The following is a 15,000-nucleotide window of genomic DNA, read 5'->3' as shown; positions in this document are numbered from 1 at the left end:
AGAATTAAAGAGACTATTTTCTTCTCAAACATCTCAGACAATAGAAATTCAGGAATGTATGAACACAGATGGCAAAAACTACAAAAGCAAAAGAATGAAATCAAGATACATTTCAAAAATCAGAAAGCCAACAAATAAACCTAAAACAACCATCAAATAAAAGATATTAAAAATTAGAGGGGAGATTGATAAATTGGAAAGAAAACCCCCCAAAATGTTAAATAAGACTAAAAGTCAGGTCTTTGAAATAAAGACCAAAAAAAAAAAAATGTAAAGATCCTTAGCTTATCTGACTAAAAAGAAAGCAGAAAATAAAATAGCAAATAAATCAAATGAAATCATAACAAAACCAGAAGAAATTAAAAGAATAATTATGAGCATTATGTATGGTTATATATTAACAAAGCTGAGAATACAAAATAAATAAATACCCTCAAAAACATAAAGTATTCCAAACTATCAAAAGACCAGATAGAAATCTTAAATAATCCAATTTTGGAAAAGAAATAAAAACAAAAAGCTCTGATCCTGACAGATTCACAGGAGAATTCTATCAAACTTTTAAAGAATAATTAGTACCTATGCATCACAAAATATTCTCAAAAACTGAGAAAGAAATTATATCAGAATCGTTTTCTAAGAGAAATACAGTCCTAATACCTAAACCAGGTTAAGGCAAAAACATAGGAAAAAACCATAGGCCATTATCACTAACGAACACTGACTCAAAAATTATAAACAAAATCCTATCAGACAACAGCAATCTATCCAAGAAATTATTTGTTATCTAGTAGGAGTTATACCAAGGAAACAAGGATGGTTCAACATTTAAAAACAATCAATGTAATCATATTAATAAACCAAAACATCCAAAACGACATGATTACTGTGATACATGCAGAAAAAGCTTTTGATAAAAGTATAATACTTTTTTTAAGCTAATAACTCTACAAAGTATTGGTATAGATGGGCTTTAAAAGAAACTATTATGAAGAGAGCATGTATCTAAAACCAAAATCAAGCTTCATATGCAATAAGAGATACACTATAACCTTTTCAAGTAAATACAAGAGTGTAGCAAGAATGCCCATTGTTTGGTAAAAGTGAAAAACAAAAAGTTCTCAAAAAAAAAAAAAAACTGCAAAGTATTCACAATTACAAGAAGGAATCCTCCAAATACTAATGAGAAATACCAATGAACACAATCTGTAAACTGGTGGATATGACAAAAACATATCAACAATCAATGTTAGAATATTGTAAAAGGCCAGACACACTATAATACACGCTGGTGGAACAACAATTTTTATTTTTTAATAATAGCTATTTTGAAAATATATGTAAAGATAGTTTTGAACATTTACCCTTGCAATACTTTTTTTCAAATTGTTCTCCTCCCTTCCCCTCACCCACCCCTAAACAGAAAGTAATTCAATGTTACATATTCTTCTTCTATAGATATAGATACATATTTCCACAAGTATCATGTTGCACAAGAAAAATCAGATCAAAGAGGAAAGAAAAAAAAAGCAAGCAAACAAGATGAAAATACTACATTCAGCCTCCACAGTCCTCTCTCTGGATGCAGAAGGCTCTCTCCATCACAGTTCTATTGGAATTGTCTTGAATCATCTCATTGTTGAAAAAAGCCATGGTCCATCACACTTGATCATTACATAATGTTGTTGCTACATACAATAATTTTTCCCCTTTTATTATTATTAGTATTAATTATTAAATTAATTATTAAAAGTTATACAAATTATTAAAAATAAGTTTTTATTGAAAGAACCTATGCCTGGGTAATTTTTTTACAACATTATCCCTTGCACTCACTTCTGTTCCGACTTTTCCCCTTCCTCCCTTCACTCCCTCCCCCGCAGATGGCAAGCAGTCCTATACATGTTGAATATGTCACCGTATATCCTAGATACAATATATGTATGCAGAACTGAACTGTTCTCCTGTTGCACAGGAAGAATTAGATTCAGAAGGTAAAAAATAACCTGGGAAGAAAAACAAAAATGAAAACAATTTACATTCATTTCCCAGTGTTCTTTCTTTGAGTGTAGCTGCTTCTGTCCATCCTTGATCAACTGAAACTGAGTTAGATCTCTTTGTCGAAGAAATCCACTTCCATCAGAAATACATCCTCATACAGTATCGTTGTTGAAGTATATAATGATCTCCTGGTTCTGCTCATTTCACTTAGCATCAGTTCATGTAAGTCACTCCAAGCCTCTCTGTATTCATGCTGCTGGTCATTTCTTACAGAACAATAATATTCCATAACATTCATATACCACAATTTATCCAACCATTCTCCAATTGATGGGCATCCATTCATTTTCCAGTTTCTAGCCACTACAAACAGGGATACCACAAACATTTTGGTACATACAGGTCCCTTTCCCTTCTTTAGTATCTCTTTGGGGTATAAGCCCAGTAGAAACACTGCTGGATCAAAGGCATACAATCATTTTTTAAAGCAATGTGGAACTATCCAAATAAAATGACTAAACTTCCCATGTTCTTTGAACAAAAGACTCCATTGCTGATACTCCAAAATATTTATAGCAGCAAAGAATTAGAAACAAGGTAAGTGCCCAACAATTGGGAAATGGCTAAAAAAAAAGTAGTTCATAAATATGATCAATATTATTGTGCTACTGTAAAAAATGATGTGCATATGAATGCAGAGAATTAGAGATTTATATGAATCAATGAAAAGTGAAATAGAGCTAAGAAAATAACATACAGAGTAACTACATACAATGAAAACAGAAAAAAAAGCAAAAAAAGCAAAAGTAAATATAATAAAATTATAAAGATCAAGTGGAATTTGAATGAAAGAGATATAGGAAGACATCCCCAACCTACTCCTTTGTAGAGAAGGGAGGTCCACTGGTGATAGCCACTGCAAATCTTTTTGGACTTTTTCAATGTACCAATCAGTTGTGTTTTTCCCCTTCCTAAAAAAATATTATTTACTGTATGGAATGGCTCTAGTGGAAGAATTTCATAGTCATGGAAAAAAGAGAAAATATCAATAAAAATCATTTAAAAAAGAATTACCAAGATACTAAAAAAAGTAATTCTACTTGCCATTCCTTACTGGTGAGAGGACTACTTTTATTCAGCTCTTGGTGAAGTGTTTCATTTTCTTTTATCACCTCTTCTATTCGTTTCTTAAACATTTTCATTTCTTCCTGAAATAAAATTAATGTAAATTTACTTACAAAATCTGAAATATAAACATAATTATTGCCTTTACCCTAAAATTGTGACTTTGAGTAAAATCAATTAAATCCTGGCTGTGTTGACTGGCACTCATGAAACCTGTATAGCATTCATAATACAAGGACCACTACATAGAATTCCCAATCCCTCTATTTTTGTGCACTTGCATTTTTAATTTCCTTCATAAGCTAATTGTATACTATTTCAAAGTCCGATTCTTTTTGTACAGCAAAATAACTGTATGGACATGTATACATATATTATATTTAACTTATACTTTAACATATTTAACATGTATTGGTCAACCTGCCATCTGGGGGAAGGGGTTGGGGGAAGGAGGGAAAAAGTTGCAACAAAAGGTTTTGCAAGGGTCAATGCTGAAAAATTACCCATGCATATATCTTATAAATAAAAAGCTATAATAAAAAAAATGAAATGGAGAAGGAAATGGCAAGCTATTCTAGTATCATTGCCATGAAAAAGTCAAAAGGGGTCATAAATGAATTGGGCAAGACTGAACCAACTGAACATCAACAATTTACAACTTTGTATTTGTCAAAAAAAACTCTATCAAATCCAAAAAAAACAAAAGAGCTAGCTATAGCACCTCCTTAAATCCCTGCATCCTACCTTCTCTTAGCCTTCTAGGACTGCACAGGAGATGGGCCCTTCAAAGTAGCTAAACCTAAATTTGACCCAGATATCAGCATAAGCTGTAGCAGGAAATATTTTAATGGCTCCCTACTCCACACAAGCAGTAGCAATAGCATGGCCAACATTTCTATGCCACCTACTATATGCCAGAAACTATGCTAAGCACTTTACAAAATTATCTCATTTGATCCTCACAATCTAGGAAATGGGTGCTATCTTGATTCCCATTTTACAGGTAAGGAAACTGAAGCAAACATAAGTGACTTGCACAGAGACATACCACTAGAAAGTATCTTAGTCTACATTTCAACTCAGATTTTCTTGACTCTAGGCCCAGCACTGTGGACCACTTAGCATCTTTTAGGTATAGTACCCCTAATGTCTGCTTGTTCTCTCACCCTGAAAGTGGCAGGGTAGGAAGCACCTTCAAACTCTGCTCTTTGGACCTTTGTTCCCAGAGCAAGCTCTCTCCCTCATCAAATAGTTTTTGTTTTCATTGAGAAAAGGAAGTACCATAGAAAAAGGAGGCATGGCTGGGTAGGGGTTATACTATCTTTCCCTTCACACCCATCTCTCTTCTGAACTTATCCTTTTCTGCTAACTTCACCACAATTCTTCCAATCATACAGGTTCAAAATTTAGGCATTTTTGTAGATGTTTCTTTTCTTTTCATTCCATACATTCAATCAACTACTAAGTCTTACCATTTTTGTTCATATACTATTTCTCAAATCTTTCTCTTCCTTTTCACTTATTAATCCTTATCACTTCTTGAACTACTATAATACTCTCCTTGAGATTTAAGCAATTTTGTTTCTCTTTTTCAAGTAACTAGATTTGTTTTTATATATAGTCTCTTGAATTTAATTTATCTACTTCTATAATTTTCAATATCTCCTTCTATGTGCCTACTTTGGGATCATTTGTTGTTTTTTAAATTTTTTTAGAATGCATATTCAGTTCATTAGTCATCTTTTTCTATTTTCATAAAATGTATATTTTTAAGGATTTAAATTCCCCCCTAAAGTTTTGTGGGCTTGATTCATTTTCCTTGATGAATTTAAATGCTAAGGCAAGAATAAATATATTTAATAATGAAATTGGTTTGTTGTCTATGGTTCTTTTCAGCATATTATAACTTATCTCTGAAGACAGTTTTATGAATTTCCTTTGCTTTATATTGAGAAATTTTGCTTTGTCTTTGTCTAATAGTATAATTACAAGTCCTGTTGTTTTTTGATTCATTTGATGCTTAACATCTTTAGTTTTAGCCTCTTTATTCTATAAATGTCTACTTTTTCGTGCTTCTTGTTTTGTATTATTTTTCCAATCTGTCACATTTTTGTTTTATTGAGTTGTTTAATCAACTCATATTTAAAGTTATGAACTAAATTTACATTTTCCTCCATTTGTCTCTTAAATTTTTTTCTGAATTGATTTAAAATTTTTTTTGGTTCTTCATTAAAGACATAACTTTGTCTCTTTTTTTTTTTTTAATTTTATTTTATTTAATAATAACTTTGTATTGACAGAATCCATGCCAGGATAATTTTTACACGACATTATCCCTTGCAATCACTTATGTTTCATTTTTTCCCCTCCCTCCCTCCTCACCCCCCCCCCCAGGATGGCAAGCAGTCCTATATATGTTAAATATGTTGCAGTATATCCTAGATACAATACATATTTGCAAAACCGAACAGTTCTCTTATAACTTTGTCTCTTAAATTATTCTTGTTTCATCTACTTTAAGAGAACCCTATTTGCACTAGCCTTTTTTAACTTTACCCAAGTCCACAACCTCCTATTCGTTATCAGTATTAGAATTTTATTTAATTCCTTCTTTCTTCCTTTTATATAGCTAATTCTTCCCCTATATTTTTCTTCTCACTTAAAAAGTTATGTAATATTCCCATTTGACTTCTTTTGTTCATTTTTTTTCATTCTCTGCATTTTTTTCTAAAAAAGGAATTTTCTCTCATTCTCTTTGTCAATTATTCTATCTATCCCAAACTTTTACTGCTTGATTCATGGTCCTTAAATATATTTATTCTTTCTTTAATCTCTGTTGTTTCTTGTGAAATTAAAATTTTTAAAGAACCTACTTTCCTTCTTCTAAATGATTATTATGTTAATGCTTTATAGATCTTGCCCTCATTTTCTTTATTTCTGTTGTGTTTCAATCCTAGAAGTATCAATACCTGAAAGACACAGTATATTGTCCTACCATAGAAATTTTCCTGTGACCTTGATCATTAGGTACATTTCTAACCAATGCCCTTTCCATAATTATTTTCTTTTTTTTAATTATTTTTTTATTTTATTATAGCTTTTTATTTACAAACATAATTTTTCAACATTGACCCTTGCAAAACCTTCTGTTCCAAATTTTCCCCTCCTTCCCCCCCTCCCTTCCCTAGAAGGCAGATAGTCCAATACATGTTAAATATGTTAAAATATTCCAAAATTATTTTCTTTTCTGTTTGCCAATAAATTATTTCCCATGTCCTTGCACTCTTTTGGATGCTAGATGCCCCCAGATCTCATATCTTCTAGATATGAGATGCTATCAATGGATATCATTCTCTCAGACATAGTGATCTGACCATCAGAAAGATTGAGAAACAGAGAGAAGTTTAAGAGCCTTCTATATCAAGCATTATACTAAGTGAGTAGGACAGTTTTATGAATTTCCTTTCCTTTATATTTGGAGGTTTTCTATGGTCACTTAAAGAATTTGTTGTTTGTCACTGGAGTTATTAAGTCTAACTAATACATATATCTTAGACTTTATAGCATAGTTTTTTGTTTGTTTGTTTGTTTTTCTGAAGGCACTCTATGTGTTGGAATACACGGGAGAGCTGTTGGAATGCACAGGAACCACCTGATGGTGGCTGCTGGAGATCCAATCCAGAATGGATCTCCTCTTGTGAGAGGATGATACAAGGAGACTGATAGGTAGTTGCTATTCTCTGACCTTTCTGACTGAGAGGTCATTACGTTCTCTGACCTTTCTCCTCTTCTCTCTGCCTTCAATTTATCTCATTCCCAGACACCTGTGTCAGCAAAGGCTGCCTTGCAACCTTCAGATGTTATGATCCACAGCTGTGGAGGCTCTCAGAGAATAGACCTGTCCCTTAACACTGTGGTTTCTTTCAATTGGTATTGGTTTCTGTATTCAGAAATTCTAGGTAGATTTCTTTTATTATTTCTTTTAAAAATGGTTATTATGGTTTTAGAGGGGTGTTTTTTTTCATTACTGTGTTCTTTTGGGAGACCTACAATTCTTAAGTTATCTTTATGTATCCTGTATTGAAAATCAATATGCCTCACTGGTATAGAGGTCCATGTTTTTGTTCTTTTAAAAAAATGTCATTGTTTTTTGCTTCCCTTCTTCCATGTTGTGCTTTACTTTTGTGAAGCTCAATTAGTTGTTGTCTCTTTGGCTTCAGTGGAGAGATTATGAATTCAAATTTATATATTCTGCCAACTATTTCTGCTGTGCAAGACAAATTCTGCCTTCACAATTAATAAATATTTAGATTAATAATCTCTTGAACCATTCAGGAATGAATATCTTATCATAATTCTAGAGTCTGTTGGGAATCTCCAGGGTTCCTTACCTTTAGATGTTAATTTAATTTCATTTGTCTTGCAATATTTATTCAGAAATGTGTGGACTTATTTGATGATTTCAAGGCCCTCTTTTAAGATCTTCTCTATTGGATTATATATTTGCTTATGCTCAAAGTTTTTAAATTCAGTTTTGTTCTTCCTGAGCTCTTTGGTAATTTCAGTCTTTCTTCCTTAGATTCTTCTCTTCTTCTATGATGCCTACCTTGAAGACAAATTTTCCAGAGCCAGAGAGCAAAACTGTTTCAGTCCCTTCCACATTTTCTAATTGATGATTTTTACTGGGGAGCAGCCTGCTTTGCTTCCTCCATTTTACTTTGCCATCTTGGTTCTGCCTCCCTCTAAATTATCATTTTTAGCAATAAATAATAATGACATCTCTAGTCTCAAGAAAAATTTCACCCCAAAGATAAATGATAGCCTCTTTATTCACAGATATGATTAGCTCAGCATGTGCTGAAATTATTTGGATATTTACCACTGTCCTATGGAAGAATCTTCAGAAATTAAATTGCATTGTGTGCCTTGATATTACTAAATATATTATCACTATGGTAAAAGACATACCAAAAACATTAAATGGTTTCTCAAAAGAAAAAACTGATCTCATTGAGTACTAAGATTCAATTGACAAACATCACTTATCTAAATCAGTTTTTTCATTATTTGGATTAAGTATTTAATCAGATAAAAAAAGTAGAACTTAGATCTATATATCAAAGAAATTGTAAAAGGGAAAAAAGGGTAAAAATGGAGCAACAGTTTTTGCGACAGCAAGGAACTGGAACTTGAATGGGTAGCCATCTGTTGGAGAAAGGCTGAATAAGTTATGGCATATGAATGGAATGGAATACTATTGTTCTATAAGAAATTATGAGTAGGCTGATTTCAGAAAAGTCTGGAAAGACTTACATGAACTGAATCTTAGTGAAATAAGCAGAACCAGGAAAATATTGTACATAGTGGAAGACTGTATGATGATCAACTAAGATAGACTTGGCTCGTTTCAGCAATGCAATGATCCAAGATGGTTCCAATAGACTTGGATTGGAAATGCCATCTGCATCCAGAAAGAGGGGTATAGAGACTGAATACAGATCAAAGCATTATATTTTCACCTTTTTTGTTTGTTTGTTTTGTTTTCTTGTAGTTTTTTTCCTTTTATTCTGATTTTTCTTTCCTAACATAACTAAAATGTACACATCTTTTAAATGATTATACCTATAATAACATATCAGATTGCTTGCAATTTGGGAACAAGGGTGGTAATAGGCAGAAAAAACTTTGGAACTCAGAATCTTACAAAAATCAATGTTGAAAACTATTTTTACATGTGATTGGAAAAATAAAACACTATTTAAAAAATAAGTAGGATGAAAGTTTTGCAATAAAAAATAAACACAAAGGAATTAAGACACTCTTGGCTTTCAAATCTTCAGAAAAAACTTAGTATGAAGTATACTGACTTCAAACACAATTATTTTTAAAAGGATGGCATGGAGTAAGGTTCAGTTTGAGACCAGACAAGATAAGCTTTTGGGTTCCATGAAACAAATATTTATTTCTCACTGAATCCTTCTAAGAAGATTTACTCTAAAGATCTACTCTAAGAGTAGAAATCAATTTAATCCTTAAAAAAATAAGTCCTTAGAAATTTTACACATATTCAAAAGGCCTTAGAAGCCCTACCCACAGCTCTTTGTTAAGGTTTCTCATAGTAATAGTGTGTCTTTGTGACTGGAAGTCTTCCCAAGAGGAATGGCACAGAAATCCACTGAAACTTATCTCTAAAAGACTAAAGTATACTTCAATCCCTACCTTTCTTCAGGACTAGACCTACTCAAAATACGATGTAGATAAATTTTGTCTTAAATATCCTCCAAGTTATCTTTCAAAACCATTTTTTCTTCTAGTGAAAACCACTTTCTTTTTATTCCATTCAGGTATGTGTCCTCATGCTTTTTGGTTATTCTTTCATAAAAAATTCTATTCATAATAAATACATCCATTCATACTAAATTTTTAATAACTTATAAGGTTTAATTTGGTACTTACTTTGGACATTTGTATATTTATGATAGGACCAAAAATTAGTATCATTTTAAGTATGAGAAGATAATGGAAGTTTATTTTATTATCAGAGGTATTTATGAGGTCTATGAAATCAGACTATCTTTGGCAGCTGAAGTTAACTTTTCTAACTCACTAGAAATCAACCCAGTCCTCTGTTCAGCAGAGATGAGAAAAATAAACTGGAGGCTCCTAAGACTATTAACAATTTGAAAATAACTACCTTCCAAAAAAGATACCCACCTTCAAAATATCTCAGATTCAGAGCTCTTTTATTTTAAAATCTACCATCTTTAAAGATGTACAACATACCTCAAGCATGACATTTAGATCATCCTTTTCTTTCATTCTGTCTTCATAGGCTAAGATTAATGGTGACAAATACTTTATATCCACCTAAGGAAAAAAGAAAATTAAAGGAAGTAAATACTATATTTACAGCTTTATATCTTTACTTACCTTTCAATAATAAAATGCTATAAAGAAAATTCAATCTATTTTGAAACTAGAATTAAAATTTAATAACTACACAACTTAATGATTGTGTCTAACCCAGGCAATACAAATAAAATATTAAATATTTTTTCACTTACCAGCCAAGGTGGTGGAGACCCCTTGAATGGAAGACCTTTGATTTCTATATTCTAAGCAAAGAACAAAAATTGAAGAGAAAGTTAAAGGGATTTTTATTGGGGAACATTCCAATCTTTTATTTTCAATATGTTAGCAGGCATTTAAAAAAATAACCACATGGCATTTAAGATGAAGAACTTGAAAACTATTTTCAGCAAACTACAGACATTAAGCAAAATTACAAAGAGGGTGAACTAAGTCTTTAAAATTCTCCTTCCCGCATCCTAATTAGTACATTTTTTTATCTCATTTTATTCTAAATCCAAAGTCTATACTCACATCTCATCCTCTCCAAACCTATTTTTCCCCAATGTACCCTATTCTCCACAATTTCAATCGTGACCCTCCCCTAATTCAAACTCCTCTCTTATTGTGGCTGCATTAATAATATAAATACAGTAATTCAGACTAATTCAAGTTAGGATGATACAGTAGATAGAGTATCAGGACTGGAGTCAGGAATATTCAAATTCAAATCTGGCTTCAGACAATTCAGACGGTTACTAGCTATGTGACTCTGGGCAAGTCACTTCACCTTGTCTGCCTCAGTTCCTCATCTGTAAGATGAGCTGAAGAAAGGAATGTCAAATCACTTTAGTAACTGTGCCAAGAAATCCCCAAATGGGGTCACAATCAGACACAACTGAAACTATCACACAACAAATTCATATTAAATTGTAACAATAGGCTTAGTCTTTCAAAAGTGTTATTGTATTTTTTTCAGGGGGCTTACAAATCCCATCATTCTTATACCATAAGAACAGAAATAATTAATTTGATACTCTCTTTTTGAAAGATAGCTTATCCCTAGCCTATAATGACAGATTACTTATGGCTAGTTAAATGTTTCATTAAAATATCCATATATCAATTCAGGGATCATATATGGCCCTTATGCTATAGAGATAAGGAAACAGGTCCTATGACTTTTCCACAGTCACTCATACATGTAATAAATGTCAGAAGCAGAATTTGAATTTAGGACCCCAGAGTCAGTAGTCTTTCCACTGTACCAAAATGCCTGATCTGTTAAGAAAAGGAAAGGGAGAGCAAATCCAAGCAAACTGTTTAAGAACAAAAACACTGTGCAAAAATCAAATATTTATACAAGACATTTTTTGTCTTGTTCAAAGACAAAATTGAAGTTTGTGATTAGGGAAAAACAAATATGGTAGGAAGGATGATTAGGGCACTCTTGAGCCCCTCAATGTACTTAGATGAAAGAGCGGCATTTCCCACGGAACCTGATGTGCTCTAGCTCAGCAATGAAAGATTTAATTCTGGAAGCAATTTCTTATAGGTCCCCATATGTCTGTATCAAAGAAGTATCTCAAAAATGACTGATGGCTAAATCTTCAAGACCCATATTATTTGTGGGTTATAAGAAGAACCAGGAAGAAAATGCTCCATCTCTTGGGATCTGCCTCATTTGGAGATTATCCAGTGATTTTTCTCCCTAGGAACAACAGGGACAGTCATCGAGGATTTCTATGCGCATCAGAACCCCATCTCATCCCCAATGAAAAGACAGCTACAAGCATAAGGCCTATGCTGGCCAAGGCAAGCTTGAGTTCTTGGCTATTTGCTTATTGTGCTTTTCTATTTCTTTTCCTGAGCAAAATTCAGTAGATGATAATATTGAGAAAGTGATGTCTGCACCTCTGGCAGCTACCTTAATGATTGTCTGGGAGTTCTGGAGGCTGGGTGCTGGCTGTTTTACAGGAGATGATTCCTATAATAGCATATTTTTCATAAGAGAAAATGAATACAACAATATCATATTGAAATTTGATAAATTAAAAAAAAAAAAAACCTGGCTAGGAGATAGGGACTTTTTGAGATGCTTCAACAGTGCATACCCCAGATGAATTTGAAAGATCTTAAATCCCATAGTTTACCTCCCAAGAGTTTAACAAGTATAATGGATTGCTGTTTTGTATTTTTATATTTATAGCTGTTAATATATATTATCAGTTTTTTATGTCTTACATATTTTTCTGTGGTGGAAAAAATAAACCACTGTCCTTATTTGATACATATTTTGTTTGAGTATTTTCTAAAAGTGATCCTGTTGCTGTCTACTCTGGGAAATAGCCTAGATAAGAGATTGATATACAATTACTTGCTCCTCTCTTCCTCTACTACATTATTATTATTTTTTGCTATCCCCATAGTCAAAGAACTAGTCTCTCCATGTTTTATATTTTGTTGTTTTTGTTCTGTTGCTTTATCACATTCTTGCCAATGAATCAGGGATGATTCCCAAGTTTTCTATTCTTAGTTTTCTTTGCTAACCCTTGATTCCAGTCTGCCCACTAACTGTGGGAATTCCCCAGGGCTGAGTCTTGAGCCCTTTTCCCTCTATCCTATTTCACTTGGTGATTTTATCAGTTTCCACAGATTCAATTATCATCTCTATGCTGATGATAGAGCTACTTATCCAGCCCAAGCCTCTCTTCTAATCTCCAATCTCACAACTCTAAATACTTATTTCATATTATTGTTATTAGAAATGATGAGCAGGATGATTTCAGAAAGGCCTGGAGAGGTTTACATGAACTGATACTAAATAAAGTGAGTAGAACCAACAAAACATTGAATATAGCAACAAGATTATGCGATGAGCAACTGTGATGGATGTGGTTCTTTTCAACAATGAAGATTCAGGCCAATTCCAATAAACTTGTGATGGAGAGAGCCATTTGCATTCAGAGAGAGAACTATGGAGACTGAATGTGGATCACAACATCGTATTTTCACTTTTTTTGTTGTTTATTTGGTTTTTTCTTTCTTTCTCTTTTTTTCCCTTTTTTATCTGATTTTTCTTGTGCAGCATGATAAATTTGGAAATATATACAGAAGAATTTCACATATTTAACATATATTGGAATACCTGCTATATAGAGGAGAAGGATGGGGAGAAGGGAGGGATAAAAATTTAGAATACAAGGTTTTACAAGGGTGAATGTTGAAAACTATCTTTGCATGTATTTTGAAAATAAAAAGCTATTATTAAAAAATAAATTTATTCCACATCTCAAACTGGATGTTCTATATATATCTTAAACTCAACATATCCAAAACTCAGTTATCTTTCACCCAAAGCCTTCTCCCTATTTTTTTAAAAAACTTTCCTATTACTATTACAGTCTTTGAAATCATTCAAGCTTACAATCTATGTACTATCCTGAACTCTCTATTCCTTACTTCTTCCATAATATCCAATCTGTTGCCAAACTATGTCAATTCTATCTTTTCAACAACTCTCTCATGGGACGCTTCTTTCTTCTAACATTTGTCAGTACCCTAGGGAGGGGTCTTCATCAGCTCATGCTTAGGCAACCGCAATAACTTTTGGATGCTTTCCCTGCCTCAGTTTCTGACCACTCCTCTACTCAGCTGTCAAATTTGTCTTCCTACAGCCCAAGTCTTAAAATTTCACTCTCCAACTCAATAATATCTAGCCAATCGCTATTACCTCCAGGATCAACTAGAAAGGCTTTTAAACATCTTCATATCTGGTCCCATGCTCACTTTCTAATTTTTTTATTATCTTTTTCTCATTTCTTTCCCAGGTATTCTTGTGATCCATTAACACTGGCCTTCTTGCTGTTCTTTAACAAGATACTCCATCTCCCAAATCCAGGCTTTCCTACCCTTCTGGGTATGCTCTCTTTCCTTATCTGTTTCCTGGCTTCCCTGGTTTCCTTCTGAAAAAATTTATTCTTTCTATAGGAAGCCATTCCCCTCATAAAACTAGTGGTTTTTATTATTTCTAATTTATCACGTTTATTTCCTGCTTTTATATAGTTGTTTGTATATTGCTTCCCTATTTAAATGCCAGCTCTTTGAGAGATGGGACTCACTTTTATCTTTCTTTTATTCTGAGGACTTGGTGCATTATCTGGTATATAAGTAACATTTATTGACATGATTAATGTTTTTGGAGCTTTTTTGAAGTTTCAATCCCCAGGGTAATTTAAATGGGATGATGGGAAATTTAAAAAAGAAGCTGAGTCAGGACCAGCCAAGAAATTCCTTAGTGGGAGCAAAAAACATGTGAGAGAAAATTTATGGAAGGTCTATCAGGGCCTCCACATTTTGAGATATTTTAACACCAGTTGCCATAATGCCTACTGACACTTTTATTTTCTTTCTAACTTCAAACTCATTTATGACTACGAGATACCAATCAAGACTTCTTTACTGTTGTGCTGATATTCTCTAAATCACAATTCTAAAGTAAGCATTTTCAAATCACATCAACACTTCGAAAATCCTGACTTCCCAAATTGTACCTTAATATCTAGAAACAATTCAATAAACATCAACAAATGATCAACAAACATCATGCATCCTTTATTGCAGTGGTTCTCAAAGTGTGATGCAATGAATCCTGGAGGGTCTCTGAAATCCTTTCAGAGGGTCTACAAATTTAAAATTAGTTTTTTAAATTTATGATAAATATCTATTATGTAACCCATATAAACAAAAACTCTTTGGACATATTCTCAATATTTGTTAATACTGTAAAGATACTGAGAAAAAGAGTTTGAGGACCACTGCTTTATTGTTGAATTTATACTGAATTCTTAACTATGCATCTAGAATTTGGTTTTAAAGTTTATCTTAATTTTGTTGAAGTTCATAGGTGATCTGCAAATCAAAAGAGATAGCTACACCTGTTTCCTGGGTTGATGATTATCAAAGGACCTACCAAGATTTACTTTCTCTAATAGAAGCGAAATTCTGAAGTGTATTTTCTGCTTT

General features: G+C 32.7%; 1 protein-coding gene across 1 annotated transcript in view; it reads right to left on the bottom strand.

Moving 5' to 3' along the window:
- The window catches only part of CEP89 (centrosomal protein 89), a 153,147-nt gene that overhangs the window by 72,976 nt on the left and 65,171 nt on the right, over positions 1-15,000 (bottom strand). The window contains exons 10-12 of the mRNA XM_051979745.1: positions 10,191-10,241; positions 9,910-9,993; positions 3,106-3,209 (exon numbers count right to left, since the gene is read on the bottom strand). Coding sequence (XP_051835705.1) covers positions 3,106-3,209; positions 9,910-9,993; positions 10,191-10,241 — 239 coding nt within the window. The remainder of the gene's footprint in view (positions 1-3,105; positions 3,210-9,909; positions 9,994-10,190; positions 10,242-15,000) is intronic.

The sequence above is a fragment of the Antechinus flavipes genome, chromosome 2 (assembly GCF_016432865.1).
Source record: "Antechinus flavipes isolate AdamAnt ecotype Samford, QLD, Australia chromosome 2, AdamAnt_v2, whole genome shotgun sequence".
Lineage (NCBI taxonomy): Eukaryota > Metazoa > Chordata > Mammalia > Dasyuromorphia > Dasyuridae > Antechinus > Antechinus flavipes.
Note: the sequence above shows the minus strand (reverse complement) of the source record. Positions and strands in the feature narration are given on the sequence as shown.